At 38.7% G+C, this 19,546-nt stretch overlaps 1 protein-coding gene across 1 annotated transcript in view; it reads right to left on the bottom strand.

The window, feature by feature from the left end:
• Positions 1-18,329, bottom strand: part of LOC149081097 (uncharacterized) — a 97,052-nt gene extending 78,723 nt beyond the window's left edge. Inside the window, exons 1-4 of the mRNA XM_089237880.1 lie at positions 18,121-18,329; positions 9,490-9,531; positions 9,185-9,345; positions 580-828 (exon numbers count right to left, since the gene is read on the bottom strand). Of these exons, the coding sequence (XP_089094006.1) occupies positions 580-828; positions 9,185-9,345; positions 9,490-9,531; positions 18,121-18,193 (525 nt within the window). The 5' untranslated portion in view covers positions 18,194-18,329. The remainder of the gene's footprint in view (positions 1-579; positions 829-9,184; positions 9,346-9,489; positions 9,532-18,120) is intronic.
• Positions 18,330-19,546: the final 1,217 nt, after the last annotated feature.

Here is a 19,546-nt window from a genome sequence, read left to right as displayed (position 1 = left end):
GATAAATTGCATTCTTCAAGAAGAGCTAAGACATCTACAGCATAGAACATTGAGGGACTGAACACACCTCTGAGAGATATGGAGACATCTACAGCAGCAAAGTCCATTGAAAAAGTTGGGAGGGGGTGGTAACTTGCATTCTTCAAGAAGAGCTAAGGATGGTGTTACACTATAGAAGTTTTATAAAAATTGTTTTATAAAACTTGATAAATGCAACCAACACCTTTTTCTTTCGCTCCAATGTAACCGATAAGCTTATTACATTTTTCACAAGTTTCATAGAAAAAGAACTTTTATCAACAGTGTAATATATTTTTATAGTGTAATCCCGGCCTAAAAGGAATGCCTGGAACATAATCTTCGGTAATCTTTTTTTTTTATCAACCCTTTGCCACCAGTTAAGAAACCTGCAGTTTTACAAAACACTCGTCCAATGTTGGCCGCATGTTCCCCATGTTTCATACTCTCCCCCTTTTCCGTTCGAAGGAAAAGGGGTACCTCTGTTCTGTTGAGTAATTCGTTGAATATTTTTCTGGTCTGGGGCACATTCGAGAAGCATTTGATTTGTGATTTCCTTACCTCAATGAGTCGTTCGTTGCCCTCAAGATTTCGCATGGAGTTCTGCAGAGCCGAAAGGACACCTCTCTGTATGTTGGTGATCCAGGGTTCGGCATCCTCTCCCGGACAGATCTCTTGTACGACACCATCCTGGAACGAGAAGCGTAGTATTCTCCTCTCGATAGACCGAGAAAAGTCTCTTCCTCCTTTGACTGGTACCAAATGATTGACATTGTACGGATCGGTCTGCTTGAGAGTCACCCCTCGCAACTGTTTAAGCAAAAACAAAAAGAACACAATTAATATTGATTTCTAAACAAAATAGTGGAATTTCATTGAAAACTATATATATATATATATATATATGAAGTTGGGATGGAAGGGCTTTCTTTTTGAATTAGATATACTCGTCGTAGGCATAGCTGTGGTCCTAGTGAAGGTACTATTCTCTGACTTCCTTGAGTGACTCAAGAGGAAGTGTCTTAGGTTCTGTTAATGTGACTTTTTTTTCTTTAACGATAGGTGCAGGTGTTAGCGGAATCATCTTTCTTTCAAACCCAGCACAACTCAGATCAATCGCCATGGCCAATTTACTAAATAGTGAATTGTGCCGGAAGTGTGTGCGTGTACCTAACAGTCCGAGTGCGTATCTAGTGTTGTGTCTTGATTTTTCAGTGCTGCCATCTATATTTCAGAAATGAAGTGTAATAATTGTATCGTTTGTAGGCCTGTTGCTCTTTGTGGCGAGACTTTTTAAAGGGCAGATCGACTCGCATTCGCGCCTCGAAGTTGGGAACCACAGAAAATCAACTTCAGCCGACCACCACTGTGGCGCCGGTGGGGTTCGAACCCGGAATCTCGCGATGCGATTCCGTCACTACGACCACTCGACCACCGCAGCGGCAATGTGGAGTTATCGGTAAACTAAAGATGACGTAAAATTAATAGGTCAGGTCGAGAACACTGGCGGAAGTGTTCCCTATCGCTGTTACTAGTGATCCTGACCAACTTGAATGAAATTGCAGCATATGGGCACCTGAATGAAGAGTGACTCAAAAGTGTACAGACTTCTAAGAACCAACGCTACATGTAGGAGTTTGGATGGTACAGTTGATCTAGACAGAACTAAACTTAAGGATTTTTGCGAAATCTCATTCCTGAAACGACTCAGAATTTTTCAGAATATTTATCAGCGGGGGTCTGAGAAGCAAAATAAAGTGTCAGGTTTGAACTCAAAACGTGTCCTACCGCCTTACTAACAGCGCAATTCGTTTCGAAAGCCATACCTTTAGAGCAGTAGTTCTTAACCTTTTGTGTTCCTTAGATCCTTTGCGCTAATAAGACAAAGACCAGGAACCCCCTTTGTAATAAGATCGAAGCCAAGAACCCTTTTACAGATGGGGCATCAATATTCAGCACATAATAATGTAGATACATTAAGCTAGTTATTTTCTCATTCAAGCAAACGGACCTCCCTGAAACCTCTTCAAAGACCCCCCCCCCCAAAAAGAGCCCTTGGTTCCCTCCGTACTTGACTGAGAGAGACCTCGAAAATAAGAGTCATTAGCGCCAATGGACTTATCCCAGTCAAGGTGACTCATCCCTGCTCAAGAATCTTTAGTTGCAGTTTTCAAAAGTGATTCTCAAAAGGTAGATAAGGAATCAATGAGATGGACCCAAGAACAAAGCAGAAATTATAGTGAAAATATAGCGAGTGACTATAGCATATCGCTGAGGGTCCTCGGTTCTCTCTTAGTTTATCCAATGAGGACCTCGTGCGATTGAGTAAATCCGTGCACACATCGAGGCGAGGTACTGGAGTGCGTAACAATGCATGAAAAAAACAATTGTGTTGTTTTGTTCTACCCCTCACATACTCGAGTAGTGAGACAAAGAAGAGAAAGTAGCCACTCAACGAGGTGTGCTACTTAAACAATCCGGTTTGTTTTTACCTCGATCTGTTGATTTTCGCTATCTGCTGATTGGTCCATTTCTCCTTTAATTTCTTTCTCTCTTCTGTGGAGGGACCATCATCATCATCACACCCTTACATTTCCAAACCCCTGCGGTAATTTTCTCTATCCTCCTCCTCTTTTACTAAGTGAGGACATCTCTTTCTTCACCCCATAGAATTTTTTTCTTCCTCGTCGCAACTCTTGGAACTTCGTTTCACTATGAGCGCAGCCTAAAGTTTCTGCCGAGTGAGTTGTGCCGGAAGTGCAAGTGTGTTTACCTAACAGTTTGAGTGCGTATATAATGTTGTGTCTGATTTTTCAGTGCTGCAATCAATATCTCAGAAATGAAGTGAACGAAGTGTAATTATTGAATACGTATAACGTTATAGGCATGTTGCTCTCTGTGGCAAGACTTTGTAACATAATTGTTACTTTTCATATTTGTTGCTACTACAAAGCCACACAGGTGCCTCGTCCTCCTCTGTGGAACTTCTAACGAATTGGTTCATGTCGGAATGTGTGTGTACGTATAGTGAAACTTCCGTGAAATTTGTTTCTGTGCAATGCTTGTTGTGTGTAGTGCTGCCATCTGCAATCAATTTTTTAAACTACGAGTTTTTTCTCGACTCATGGTGAGTGTAGTGTAATGTAAGAATAATACCGAATTATACCGTTGTAAGCCTGTTGCTCTCAGCGGCGAGCCTTTTTAACGGGGAGATCGGCTCGAACTTGGGAACCGCAGAAAACCAGCTTCAGCCGACCACCACTGCGGCGACGGTGGGGTTTAAAATCGGATCCTTGTGATGCGAGTCCGTCACCATGACCACTAGACCAACGCAGCGGCTCATATTTGTTACTAGAAAGATTCATTTCTCTCTTCAGAGATCTCTGTAGCACTTTTCACCATTTGTTGTGGCTCCCCCACTTCGATCTGATTTTTACCCGAGCTCCCCACACCATAATAACCCCTGACAATAAGGGACCATATCGCCTCAGGTTGAGAACCACTTAAATCGACTACAGTCGAATCCCATTATAACGAACTCCAAGTGACCGGAGAAATCCCTTCGTTATAAAGAAATTTCGTTAAAAGGTTTTTGAATTGTTCCTATGTAAACTTATCTAGAGGGATTAGAAAAGTGTTCGTTAAAACGAGATTTTCGCTATAACGGGATTCGTTAAAACGGGATTCGACTGTATAACACGTATATATGCCGTTACTATGAGAAAGCCTTCAAACACACACCAAAGCAAAGGTTTATTCCCTCGTCTAATCTCATTTTTGAAAATAGTTTATTCCAAGAAAAATAAACTTTATTTTTTGTTCTCATTCTCTTTCATCCGTCCCCTTTTCTCTCTTATCCGGTAATATCTCAACTATTTTTCCCACGGGCCGGACCAGTGAAAGGTTCAAGTGGTTGTATTGACCTTTTCCGATTCGATAGCGTTGGTATAGAAAGGCAAAATGATTGAGAAGGACGTTGAAAATATAAAAAAAAAAGAGAAGTAAACAGCAATTTCGTCAGATCGGTCAGCGATCGGGAAAGAAAATTCGTTTCCGCCCCCCCCCCCTCTATCGGCCAGACATCGAAAGCCGATCATCAGCCTTGGGGAAAGAAGAAGAAAAAAAGAAAGTTGGGAATTGAAAAAGCTCCATAGAGAGATTAGCCAATGGACTCTGAACCAATCACTGATCGATTTGTGTTATTTTTTTTGTTCTGTGCAATGTGGCTTGTTGTTTTTAGCACTACTTTCACTTCGATAAGAGGCTTTGGGACACCCGCTTCGCAACTGACATTACCAGTGTAACACTTAGATACGACATGTTGGCCCTTGTTGCACAAATAATAGATAGTGGGATCACCAAAGATGCATATTTACGAATTGCGCACGTATTGGATGGAGGGTGGTTTAATCGAAATCATGATCTCGACTCGGACGCGTGCGTCACTCGAGTCCTTGCTCTAGATTCTAACTATAGCACCTACGTCAGTAATTCCCTCATATCTTTCCAATTTCCAATTCTTTTGTGAAATTCCTCAAGTGGTTTGTTGAGAGATCAGTTATAACAAAATCTATTGCGCTATCAATGGAAAATAATTTGAGAAAATTACATAAGATACATGTATTTGTTTCTCGATATTTCATAAAAATTGTGAAATTACGTAACTGTTATTGTGATTTAAAGAATCTGTTACTCAGATATTTTTTTCAGTCCAGACCAGAACTGTACAGTAGGGTAATTTCATCTTGATGACCATCTCAATCAAAGGCTCGTACGGTTGGGTGTACTAAATTTATTTACAGGAAAGGAATAGCAACCTACATCGTGGGAAAAAACCTTGCCTAGAAAGCAACACACACAGGATGGACAACATCGTAACTGCTTTTTCGTTCGAACAACTCTCGAACTCTACTCAGCACGAGAGCGGATCTCGGACGCCACCTACATTTAACTGTCCTTGACTGTTACACCCTCTGTAACTGTAACAAACTGCTCTCTGATTTCAACTTTGTGACATGATACCCCCTTTTTGGATAAATATCTCCTTTGAACATGGATGATATTGTAATGGTTCCGCTAGTGCAGTAGATTGATAAGCTTCGACACATAGAAAGCGTTCCAACCAAGCTCAATCCTTATACTATAGCAATATGAATGGAGCTGGTGTACGGTCAAAAAAAAAAAGGGGGGGGGGTGACTAGACCCCATCGTACCTTGAAATACATTAACTTGTCTTCCCTTTTCAGGTGATCGTCTTGACCAGCAGGAAATCACATCTCGAAGGATGTGGAATAGTGTTTCCCAAAGTGGGCAGTATCGCCCCCTGGTGGGCGATGGAATGGTCTAAGGGGGCGATAGAACCTACTGATTTAACATAGGATCCTATGGGTTTACTTGAGTTGGGGGCGATGAGAGGAAAAAATTTCTGATGAGGGGGCGATGAGAGGAAAAAATTTCTGATGAGGGGGGCGATGGAACAAAAAGTTTGGGAGACTATGATATAGAACAAAGGTTCCCAACCTTTTTTTTCCGCCATGCCCCACCCAAGCATCTTGTAAAATCATGATCCCCTTTAAAAGCCAAATGTGGGTGAGATATAGGGCTCGTGTGGCCTTCTTTCCCCCCCCCCTACCCCCAAGATGGTAAGAAATTATTTGTTATAATCAATTTCTCTGAATTTTGAGCGACGAATTATTTTGAAACCTCAAAATTTTCTTGGAGAGATTCTCTGTGGTCCCCTCAAATTAGCATGTGTGCTCCCCCATCCCCAAAAAGTAGGTCCTGCTTATGTCCCTTTATACAAATACAAATACAAATACAAATACAACGCCACAACAGTTCACCACAATTTCAACCCCAGTTACTTCTCAGCTTAAAATATTTTCAACCTACGAGCACCATGGTGCTCCCCGAAGGCTCTAAGAGTGCTTAATGCTCATAACCGATCTCGTACTCACGGGATATTGATTGACTAACGAATTAGACCACCAGTTCTGGTTCAATTCAAGAAAAAATGTTGTTACGCCCCGGGGCGAAAACTGACCGACTAAAAAAGACGTAAACTGGCCAAAGCTAAAACGAACAGCTTCAGAATTGGATAAATGAACATTTATCCAATTATTTCGGATAATGGCAACACTTCACTTGTAAATATAGCTGTGATTCAGTTGCAGAGTCCATTGTTACGCGTCGTTAATAACATAGGCTATAAACTGAAAATAAAGACTTGGAAAAAAATTCAGGTACGGAAATAAACGTTTAATGGATGTTGAATATCAAGTTATTGGTGTAAGCAACAGGGCAATAACAAATGTTTTACGATCAAATTAATGATCTGTCCAATAAAGAAAAGTGTCGAGAGATTAAGAAGGGTATCACACACACACGGATTAGTGTCAAGACTATCGCTGATAACCAGGTTGTAATGGAGCAGAGTCTATAGTGCCGCAGCTACAACATTTACAGCTCCGTCATCAAGTGGCCGCTTGGTTGGAGATAATTTTTTGAGAACTAAATCGCCACCGTCTCTGATTACCATCCTTGAGATTTGCTCCTCCTCCCTCTATCGGTGTTGTTTATAATCTCGTGAATTCGTTGCAATAAACAAAATCATTGAAAGAAGGGGAAAACGAACTGTAATACGGAGATTAATCAGAGATTTGGGAATGTTATCTATTGATTGAATCGTGATGTCCGTCACGGAGAGAGATTCCGCAGAATCTATTTTAGTGTGAAACCTCTCTCTCTCTTTAAAAGGGGTCCATCGCATCATATAAGGCAAGTTTATTCTTCATAGATGAATTTCATAGTAATTAGGGGGGGGGGACCACCTCTACGACATGTTGTTCTCATGAGGAAAGAGCCTGTGCTTACAAGAAAGTTGTTATTGGCATTTTCTTTAAAGGAAAAACAAATTTAAGGTCATTCATAGAACATTCTATTTTCGAAATCCATTGAAAAAAAACATTCTTTTCCGAAGAATAATCACGCTCTCAATTTAGATGGCAGCACACCTCATTCACACACTTGTATGACGCATCTATAGAAAAATTCTGAAGTGGCTCGCCCCTCTTCAAGAGTATACTTTATTTTTAAATACTGCAAATTATATTGATGGACTATCGAAAACTGAATCTAATAGCCTATATGAAGTAGAACTCAGAGGATAGTGGAAAAAGCATACAACGTGGAAACCTTTAAACTTCGCTTAGCCCATAGTTTCCTAAACTTTTTGTTCCATCCGACTCAAGTGAACCCATAGGATCCTATATTAAACCCAAAGTTTCTACCACCCCTGGACCCTTCCATTGCCCCCTCCCCAGAGGTAACATTTTTCACTTTGACAAACACTGGCTCTTTCCAGAAGAGAAGGGGGAAATGGAAATATTTTTTCTCCAAAGGAGGGGGGGAGGCATGAGGAAAAACTGTGATCTAGAGCAGTAGTTCTCAACCGTGGGACCTCGTGGTGTTGAGATCTTCTAGGAAGAGGTGAAAATGAATTGGAGGGAGAGCCACAGAGGTCTCTCAAAAACTTTTTGAATGTGAAAAGACAGTTTCCATGTGAAATATAATGGGGGAGGAGGGGACTGTACCTAGTTCCAGAATATATATTCCAGGATATTACCACATGCCCGTGCGCCCAGGTAATTTTATTTTTATAGCATTATATTTATTTAGGCAACATTATATTACCAATTGTTGCGAATCTATTTATCAATTGTTGCGAAAGGCCTTGCACTTGCAAGGCTCTGAAACATGCATGGGAAAAAATTTATTTGTTTGGATGCCTGAGTATATTATATATGTATATTCTCTGTTTTTGAATTACATTGTATTTACGTCTGTTTTGTGTGTATATATATCCAAAAATTCAATTAATAAAAATATTTGTACTTGCCATCCACTTGGTGTGTTGATAGGCACGATTGTGCAAATCATTAAAGTTCCAGTTTCAGTTTATTACCTATTCTTCACAAGTCTACAGGGGACCTGCATGATTATATCTCGTACTATGTTTCCAACGTAAAAGAACATGCAAATATGCAAACTGTTACTTCCAATCAAGTACGGGGAATCCTGAAACCATCACTTTACCCACGGGCTCATCATGATGCTGAGAAGTCTCGAATAGAACCGAGACAATAGGGAACTCTAGCCATCCTCCGGAGACCGAACTCATTTATAAAAAAAATTCACCGCAAATTTGCAGAAAAAAAAATCAGTTCAATAAGTAGATTGGGGCCTAGGTAATACGGGCACAAGAAGAAAACGTGTTTCAAAGGGGGGTCCACGGGTGAAGAAACAGTTGAGAAACACTGATCTAGAGAAGTTATCACTTGACCTTTTTTGCCCACGGGCTCGCGGTCCCTCTTTCTACTATACTTCTTCTTGTGCCCCGTTCGCTGTCTTAACCGAGAGCCCCTAAATTCCAGGAGAGCGACTCTTTCTGCTTATTAAATCGATTTCTGAGTAAATTAGAACGTGCTAAAAATTTTATAAATGAATTCGATCTTCATGCAAGTGGGCAAGATACCCGTCAGCCTCTCTTTCGTTGGGAGGGGGAAGTTATCCGGGTAGTTCCACTAACTTACTTACCATATGGTAACCCTGGTCTATGTTCAGATAGAATTTCTAACCAATAGAGATTGCCGTCGGGGTGGGTAGTCCCGCAGGATGAAATTAGTGACATTTTTGCCCGCTATATTTAATTTTTCTGCTTCGAATTTGTGATTTTTTTTCTCACCGGTTTCCGTGCCCTGTTCCTTTTGTGATCACCTATCGTGACTCTCCTTCTATTTGATTCTCACCGTGCCCCCCCCCCGCCCTCCTAGACTGCTAGAATATCCCAAGGGCACAAGAGGAGGGCTATATGGCCCTCGGCTGAGCAAACCATTGATCTAGAGCATAATCCAGTGGTTCGTAAAACTTTTGTCACTTGCGGTCCCCTTGCCTATTCATGTTCATCTGCGGCTCCCCAAAATAGTTTAGTAGATATTGTGAATTTATATAAAAGAACCACTTCAAAACATAAATCAGCACAAATCAATATTTCCAGCTCGTTGTGATGCCTCTGACAAAGGTTGGTCACCTCTAGGAGCCGCGACGCACACTTTGAGAAACACTGGTATGACCCAAAAGCAGAGACAGAGGAAAGAGAGAAGCTTACCCTCATGGAAAATTCACATTTCGAGAGCACCTCAATGTCGACTTGAGCTCTCATCTGTAACTTGGACTTTTCATCGCTCGTCGATGATAACATCGTCGTCGTCGTCGTTTCATAGTCGTATGTGTATGTAGACCCAGGACTGTACTGGAACCTATTGCTCTCTATTCAACGAATAAATCAAAATATGATCACAAAAATGCCAAAAAAAAAATCCATACAATGATTAAGAGGAAACCATCAATCATAGCTCAACTTATTATCAGTTGCTATCATAATTAATTCTGTAAATATGGTAAAGGACATACCTGTACAGTGCCTTGCACATTGCTCCCTTTTTGTAACAGGAACTGAAATATACACACAGAAAAACCCAGGAATAAATAATCAAATTACTATCACAAATGCTAAGAAAAATGAATGCTAGCAAAAATGAAGCTAAATGGCAAATTGATATTTTTTGCTGGTGATACTGTACTATACGTTGAGGATACAGAAATGGAATGTTTCGTAAAAGATGTAGAGAAGAGGGGACTTGATTAAAATTAATTTCTTGCTTGTCAAAAATAAACTAAAACTAAGTATGTATAAAAAACTAAATAGTTTGTCGGGTAACAATGGTTCTTGAGCCCCACCAACGACTTTTGTAATTTTTACTTTGGTTGCCGTGGTTTCCCAACAATGCGTTCTAGACATGTACATGCCTTTACAAAGGTTTGTCACTTATTTATAATGAAACCTGTATATGGAGCAGTTTTAGGTTACCGTCAGGACCCACGAGTTCGATCTGCGAAGAAGAACACAGAAAACAGTTCTTTACCTACCTACCCTGGGGCGATCACAAATAGATAGCGCCTTAATGTCCCACCCGACTCCATCGGTAGGAAGTATACGTTTGGCGATATGACCGGAGTCGATGTGCGGTTAAGGAGTAGTATGTGGAGCAAACCCTGACAGCGAAAGATATTATAGCTAATAATAAATATGTGTAATCCAAATAAAATGGAATGTCATACATTAAATAATTAGATAAAATTATCTGTTCAAGATTGTAAAATTTACGTTATTAAATGATAATATTGGTTGATGAAAACCAAAATAGAAATTCAGCTAAACGTGTAAAAATTTGTCACAAAAACACAAATAAAACACTTTTTATAAAAAAAAACTACTCCTAGACAGCACCAAAAATATTGAGCTATTTCCATAGCAATTAATGTTACAAATTCCACAAAAAGCATTCTCTCAATTACAAAAATAAACTTAAATTATGCAGGTATAAAACAGTGAAATAAATTTACTGTTTAAAAAAAATAGGAATTTTATTAAAAAACAACTTGTACTTTGATCTCTGACTGTTCTGCCTGAGCATTTGTCAGTTATATGACTAATGAGCGCAATACCTAAATAACTAACTAAAATATCATACTAGCCTACTTACTCTGTTGCATTGTAAACTTCAAATTATGCATCTTATCCAGACCCGATGGAAGGGTTGCTAAATCCCTTACAGTTCACAAAAGTGTATGGTTATTGTTTTTTTTCTTTATTATATTTTTGTCGATATTGTTTTGCTTTGTATTTTGACGTTCATTGTGTTTTTTGAACTTCTGTTTGATTGTGTGTGTGTATGTATTTTAAATATAAGAAAAGCAAGTAACAGAATTTTGAGCACATGGTGATTAATTAAATCTCAGCACCAAGATCTCATTTACCATGAGGTCTTGGTGCGTAAAAAGTCACCGCGCACAGAACCCAAACAAGCATGAATATTTCTCCATTATACATATTTTTATTGTTTCGCCAAATTAATGCTTTGCTATTTTTGATACCACAAAACCCTTGAACAGCTCATGTGAAACCATGGCGTTTCACGGAGCACTAGTTGGAAACCTATGGTCTACAGCAGGTGCGCTCAACCTGCAGGAGACTGCGTTCCACTTGAGTGATTTGGAAACCTAGAGTAGGCCACTTGCTTCATTTCATGATAGGTTGCGTGTCACGATCAGTAAATTTCAGGGGTTCTTTAGGAAAATGCGGACCACTTGAATTATTCGGAATCCTGTCCCGTTTCACTTGCTTGATTTGATAAACGGTTGCGGGCAGCAATCGTGTAAAATGTTTGAGGTTGAGGACATGGAATGATTTTTCCCCCTCTACATTTTATATTGCATTGCGAAAACTTAAAAACCAAAAAAACGCAACATAGTTCTTCAAATAAAGACTCTACGCTGTATGGTGGTGCAATTTCACTCATAGGTCCGTTGCAAGCTACTTCGGGGGTGCAAATTTAGGTAGCCCCACCCTTTAAATCCCCATCATTTAATTAAAGCCCGATCAATACTAATGTGAAAAATTATTTAGCTCAATTTTGAAAATTACATTCGGGAGAACCACATCAAAGCACCTTGAGGGCCCCGGATTAGTTGAGTATGTTTATGCCAAACACCTAGGGGGAACCAAAGATCCCTCCCCTCTTGGCAATAATATAGTCGCTCATTATACTGTGTTTTCACTCCAATCTTTCTGCTATATTTCTGAAACACGTGTCAAAAGGGCCTTTTAGCAATCACTCGCGGACTAAATTAGGAAAGCACGACACATATAAGAATAGTACCTAGTTTCCCGGCTGCATGCAGCTGTGATTCACACTGAAGATTTCAAATAATCATCACATAGAAACAAGAACCCAATCGAAAGCCTTATTAAGCACCAAAAAAAAACAGTTATCATCGAATTATTTTTGTAATCATAGTTTTTTCCCCTAGAAATTTCCAGAAGCTCAATATTGTACACATTTCGCAAAAGACAGAGAAAGATATTTTTTCAGATAAAAGCAAATCAAAGAAAATCTTTAGAAAAAATACAAACTTCTAAGAATTTCGGAAACGGTTTTTCATTTGATTGTAGATTTTTTTTTTCAAAAAAAAAGATTTCTTTCAAGAAAATCGGTCTAAAAATAAGGAATTAATTCATTTCCTGTGATTTTAGAAGATTTTTTTTTCTTAATTTTCTAATTATTTTTGTTTCAACTTATAGATTGGAAAAATTTATTTTTCCTTTGCTATATATATTCAATGTAAATCAATTTCTTTATGAAATGGCAACGGTTGAGCTTTAAATACGACATTTATTTTTATACGAGTCGTGGAGAAATACTTTTTTTTATAAATATTTATTGCCGTCAATGTTTTCTCCCATTCATTCATTATTGTATTTCCCACAATGGGTCTTTACCCAAACTTAGATCGCAGGGGCTTCCGAGATGGGACAAATAGGGGCTCCTGAGAATAATGGGTTCCGCCCCTTCTGATTCGAAGGGACTTCCGAGAATCTAGTTACAGCCAGGGGGTTTTTGAGCTATCGGTCACGACACAAACTTGATTCATAGAGGCTTCCGAGATGGGTCGTAGTCAGGGATTCTTGAGCTACCGGTCACGCGCGCCCGAACTTTATTCACAGAAGCATGCGAGATGGGCCGTGCAAATCCACCTACAACTAGGGATTCTCGAACTATGGGCCAAACATTGGGTCAGAGGAACTTTCGAGATGGGTCGTATAAATCCACTCATTTTGGAAGAGATTCTTTTGTCACGACCCTAACTCGGCCGCTGTTGTGGTCGAGTGACGGACACGCATCGCGAGGTTCCGGGTTCGAACCCCACTGGCGCCACACTGTGGTGATCTGCTGAAGTTGGTTTTCTGTGATTTCCAACTTCAAGGTGCAAATGCGAGCCGATCTCTCCATTGGAAAGTCTCGCCACAGACAGCAATAGGCCTGGCCTACAACAGTACAAACACTCAATCATTACGGTTGTCATTACGCTTCACTCATACATGGCAGCACTGAAAATTCAAAAAACACAATACTAGATACGCACTCAGACTGTCAGATACCTATACGCACAAATACTTCCGGCACAACTCAATCGGTAGTAAATTGCCCATGGCGATAGACCGGAGTTATGGCTCGGTTTCAATGAATGAATGAATGAAACTCGAGAAATAATTGCCAGGTTAGATAAGGAACCTCACATTTAATTGGGAAGTCATGACCGGATAGGTTGCCTATAAGTTGATAGAAAACCTTGTAACCAAAGCTCCAAATGGGCATGCAGTTCGAACTTTTTTTGTAGGGAACACTCTGGTGGTTCTCCACTTGGAACCACCTGGTGGTAAGGAGATCATGGATAAAAATCAAGTAAAAGGGAAGCAATGACCCATTTCCTGGCCATGACCAGGGGTCCTCATGATCATAGGAGGCCTACCGATGAGATTTGGTAGTATGATTTTCGAGTATAAGTACGTATATAAATATTTCAGTTGTTACTTTCGGTATAGTCTGGGAAACCCACAATATCGCTCTTCTCGGGGACCCATGTTGAGACGGAACTGCATAGAACACTTACAAGAAGAAAGCTCACTGGTATGAAACGCCCGGGGTAGGCGTTGATCCAGTGTGATACGTTGGGAAGGAAGATTTATTGTGTAGGTTTGATGAATCGGTTACGAGAGAGAGCAATTTTTCCCGTATAATATGGCTCTTAGGAGGGACAGTTTCCTCCCCCTCCCCTCTGACCCAGGGGTCCATAAACATACATGGCTTTATAAAGGTTTGTTCATCCTAAATTTAGTATTGGTTGAATCCAATTCAATAAATGGAAAAGTCTTGCTCCTGAATGAAGATGAGGGGCCCTGTACAAACACGTAGGTCCTCAAGAATGAAAATATGGTCCAAAGAGAGGGGGGGAATGGGCTAAAACCGCAAGAAACAAACTTGGAAAATACAATACTTTTTATGATAATTTGAGGCGAATATTTAACAATATATATAAATGATGTTTTATTTGAATAATTACGATCAGAATACTACAGATTATTTTTTTTTTCCTCCTTGAACCATAATTCATTCATAATCGAGGCAAAATAGCGTGAGTTTCATAAATTATCTACACATAGTTTTTCATTGCTAGAAGTCAAAGCCAAGTAATAATCAAAATGGTCAATGCAAAAGGGTTTGTTACGTCCCTGCGTCTTCCATCGACGAATCCTCGCTTAAAAAAAACGAAAAAAAAACCACCCTATATCTGGGCATGTTGTACATGGCGCAAATACTGCCATGTCTCCATTTAGAATTCAAGGACTGTTATCATGTCAAATATTTCCAAATTTTGAAAATGCAAATTACAAGATCGAAGAACTTCATTAATCATGGATGTAAAAAATAACTTCTATCCATTTACTTTTCAGTCTAACCAGAATTTAAAATCCCTTCGATTTTCAGTGAAAATATTTGAGAAAACAAACATCCATGAAATATTCATAAACAGGGCAAGTTTATCATTTTATAAAGCGGCGAGAACCATTTGGAGATCATTTAGGAACCATTAGACACCCGTTAATCCAATAAATGTTCTCCTATGAAGAATATTCAAACGCGAAATTTCAGGTTTTTCAATCAACATAAATTTAATCATCGAAAAATAATGTAAGTATGAGGAAAAGATTCTGTAGAAGTTCTGATATTAATCACCGTAAGTGGTCATTATATTCTAAGATATGGTGTATTAAAAAAAAATTGAGTGTATCGTACAAATCAGCTTTATACCTTAGATTTAAAATTAAATTTTATTCAACTGTATTATTTAACTCTTGGACAACACGATAATACGATACTTTTTATGATATTTGGTGCGCGAAATCTGTTATTTTTTACCCTAAGAACCTAATGTTCACGCGATCGTGCAAAACAGCCGGCCACCAAAAGCTCACTGAGCTCTTGCCTAGGGATGCAGTTCCAACTTATAATTTTGTCCACAGTAAATTTACCGAAAAAAATTAATTCTATAAGTAGAGAAAGGGTCTCAGTCTTGGATGAGGAGAGCTGAACGAGACGTTGGGCCACGAGTAGAAAATATGGCCTGGAGGAGGCCATGGGCGGCAAGGATGTCCTAGAACGTGAATATTATTTCAAGGGCTCCCTAGAAATGAAAATTATTTTTAGGGACCGGAAGCAAGCGTTCTTAACCTGTTTGTTTTCCACGAACTCTTTGCGCCTATAGAATAAATGCCACGAACCAATCTTACAAAATAATATACAAATACAAGGCCACAACAGGCAAAAAGCCCAATGAGTTGGCTGAGAAAAAGATACCCATAACACACACACACACAAACATCGATGTCATATATAGTCGAATTTCATTGTAACGAACTCCAAGAGACCGGAAAAATCCCTTCATTATAACAAAATTTCGTTATAAAAGAATTCCAGGTATTTGCATTGTTCTTACATAAATTTATCTCAGGGGGATTAGGAAAGTGTTCATTAAAACAAGATTTTCGCTATAACGGTATTCGTTAAAACGGGATTCAACTATATGTATTTCATAAACATATGACAACCATATTTTTATGGGCATCTTTTTATCAGCCACCTCGTTGGGCATTTTGCCTGTTGTGGCGTTGTATTTGTATTTGTATTTGTATTTGTAAAACACGCAACGAAACTAAAAATCCAATTATAAAAAATAAAAACTACTACATATAATATACATGATAAAATAAAATAAAAAGCACATAAAAAAGATTATGGTTGTCTTATTATAAGTATGGATAAGGTTCTCGATTTACTTCAATATGATTACGTATTTCTTTTTAAAACTGTGTTAGATTATTCAATACATAGCAATGTAAAAGCAATGCGTTAATTCTTATTTCATCCAATCTCATGAAACCCTGAGATCTCTCCAAGGTTCCCCCAAAGGGTCCGTGGACTCCTGATTAAGAGATACTGGCTTAGAGGTTGAGAAGTATACATGTTACGATAAATCCGGTTATATATATATATACAGTATATGTTATACATAATAACCAGTTATTATGCATTATCGCCAAGCATTTTCAGTAGTTTGATAAATTTCTCTAAACTAATCACATTTACCGGCGATTATGCATAGTACCCAAGCATCGTTGGTAAATTTAACAAATACTAAAAAATTATCACTTTTACCGGTGATTACGCACAATACCCAAGCGTCACGTCGTTGGTAAACATGATAAATCGTACTTTATGATCTATTCACATGGTAATTCATTCGTGTATTGTATTATTACATCGGGATATGATCGTAAAATGTTTCCGACTATATTCATCACACATACTATTCCATACTCATTCGGAAGTTTTTCATATTTATCACATTCACCAATAACACGAGAATATTATGCATAATCACAGATAAAGGCAAAATACATTTCAAATATTTATCAAATTTACCAACGGCACTTGGTTATTGTGCATAATCTCCGGTAGAAGTGATAATGCTTTCAGTATTTGTCAAATTTACCAACGACGCTTAGGTATTATGCATATTGACCAGTAAAAGTGATAAATTTGTCAAACTTACCAAGACAATAGGGTAAATATGTGTAATAACCAGTTATTATGTATATAATGCCCGATTTATCACGTTGACTGTAACGTTTGCTGTGGTTATAGTGCATGATAGTTTAACCTATTAAAACCTAATTATCAGCACCATTGAACATGGATAGCATATTCGCTTAAGAGCTCTTTCAAGTGATTTACCATAAAATCGTGAAGGTAAATATCGATATAAGAAAAAAATATATCGATAAAAATCGCATTATAGTGATTTTATCTCATTCGGAAACGACTTTAACATGTTTTTTCCCCGGAAAATCAGACGTTGGCCATTACCATGTATTTGCCCCCAAAGATTTTTCTTAGGCAAAAGAAGAGTCAATATTTTCGTTCGAAAGAGCAAACTCTGCTACTTAAAACTAGTAGAAAAATAATAAAATGAACCTAAAAATATTTTTCCTCTTAAACTTCCGGAGATAAATGCATCTGCTTCAATCAGTGGCTTCCGACGAAAAAAGCTGAAATGTTTGAATTTAGAAAAAAAGTTAGAGTAAATAGAAGTAATGGAATGGTCGCCCATTCAAATAATTATCTTTCCCCCCCTTAAAGTTGGCTTTTTAACCATGCGTGTACATTAGCTTGGTGCCTTTTGCGTTTCGAAAACAAGATTTCTAGTGAAGAAACTTCGAACTGTGGTGATAAGATGGTCTTACCATACGTCCCGATTGTAAAAGTCTATCCTAGCACGCTCGGAAATCTCCAGGATAATCACGGTTAGGATTGTAAGTCGTTCATTATACCGAAGATCTCATCACAATAAATGTGCACAAAATTTTAAAAGAAAAAAAAAACATTGTATGAAATAAACCCACTTCCAACCTGTTGCTCTCGAGCACTGCAGTGCTCCCGAAACCACCCGAAAGTGCCCAATAAACTACTTATTTCTTACGAGATATTTATCGGATTTCTAACAATTAGTGCGTATTACGCTGATTTGAACGTGCGTGTATCTTGGGTGCTCCTCTTCTGACGAGGGGTAATGACGGTGCTCGGCGCTCAAAACATATTGAAGAGTCCTCTCTCAGACCCATCTCCATTACGATATTGTTACCTCCAAACAGGTGACTGCATCGGAATCACGTTTGCACAGGATTCTTAAAAAAAACGTTATATAAAAATATCCCACATGCTATGCGCTTAGGTGGCATCTACTAGGTGCTGTTATTAAAAAGTGGCAATCGATGAATATATTTCAGAAATGCAATTAAATTCGGCTAGTCTGTTGAGCGCTTAATATGGCATGGCATTTCTGAATAATAATGAACCTTGAAATTTGGAAACCCTACATAATTGAGCTGTACCGAGCACTGTGATTAAATAAAAACCAAAGGAAATTTCTGAACAAAATCCATTCCAGAGTAGGTTCCAGGTTAGGGTTCCAATCGAGTTGAAAAATTTTTCACACAATCGCCTGTACTTATACTACTAATTTGAAATTTCTCCCTGTTCCATCATAAAAAAAATTAAGATACAGAAATATGGAGGCACTTACCTGCAACTGCACTGAAAAAGAAGACTTCGAATAGCAGTGCCAACAGCACCGCCGTTTTAGGTGGTGATTGCATAATTTTCTACTCTATAACCATCGGTCGGCACTGAGAATTGGTTTTCTTTTTAAAAACTATTTGAAAAAAAACGATCCTCTTTTCCGAACCTATATAGAGCGAGAAAGAGAGCGCAACACTGCGCCAGAATTTGTCCAAAATTTTCTGAGGCCGCGTGAATATATATATGGCCGATCCTTGGCCAGAGTCCGTCGATGAAAGATTGGGATGGTAATAGGGGGGAGGGGAGGTTGGGGGAAGGTAGGGGGGTGCAAGAAGTGCGTGGCGAAGAAGGTTTACACACTCTTCTCAAATCAGAGCTTCGTCATTTTCTACGTCGTCGTCGTTCCTTGAAGTAACATGATGATAAGATAGATACTAGGCTCGGTGGAGAAAAAGAGAAACAGCAGCAGAAAATCTTGTTGTTTTCTTTTACCACAAGTATTAAGAAACGATCACTTCTAGTGCATCTTTTGAATTTACAAGGTCGAATTTTACTGGCGGAAAAATAATAACGGTTCAAGTCCGTTTGCAGCTTCCATTTTGAACTCAGGAGCCATTCCACATCTTAAGCAATGCGCTCTGAGACCACTAAGCGATTTTAGATTTTTATTTCAGAAATTTGGATCTGATTAGTATCATATGGTGTCATATGACCCCCCTCCCTTGTGGTCCTGCATATCCTAAGGGAACCACGGGTGAAAATCAAGTGGGAGAAGGGAGCCATTACTGGTGAATAACTGTGCTACAGTGACCCGATCAAAAAAAAAGGCAGTTGTGAAGAGATCTTTTTCCCCCTAAGTCAAAGGTTCTTAACCATATGTGTTCCATGGATCTGTTGCACTAATAAAATGAAGACCACTAGACATTTTTACAATACAATAAAGGCAACGAACCTTTTTGTACCCAATACAATAAAAGCCACGGTCCACTTCTACTTATTGAATGAATGCACCAGACGATTTGTAACAATAAAATGAATTCTACCGCCTCTTTGTACCAGTAAAATGAAGATCATGGATGCCTTGCATCACTGGAAAGAAAACCACGAACCCCCTGAACAAATAAATAAAAGACACTCTTTGTTCCAATAAAATGATGAAATAAATCCCGTAGACCCTCTGTACTAATTTTATATTTATTTATACAATATTGCTTGACAGAGGCCTGTACCAGGGAATGCGGTGGTGAACTTTGACAGAGAAGACGATTGACGTTACAGAGGAAATCAGAAACTGTTGTACAATCAATAATGTTTGAAGAGAGGTTTTTCCAATCGGTTATTGTTCGAATTTGAAACAATCTGTGGATGCAAAGATGTGTTTCAATTTTTGTGAATGGTAAATTCTATTGGAAAAGTATGAAGCTGGAGTT

Source organism: Pholcus phalangioides, unplaced genomic scaffold (genome assembly GCF_987345545.1).
Source record: "Pholcus phalangioides strain wild (caught in Gottingen) unplaced genomic scaffold, Ppha-v1.0 ptg000010l_1, whole genome shotgun sequence".
NCBI lineage: Eukaryota > Metazoa > Arthropoda > Arachnida > Araneae > Pholcidae > Pholcus > Pholcus phalangioides.
Note: the sequence above shows the minus strand (reverse complement) of the source record. Positions and strands in the feature narration are given on the sequence as shown.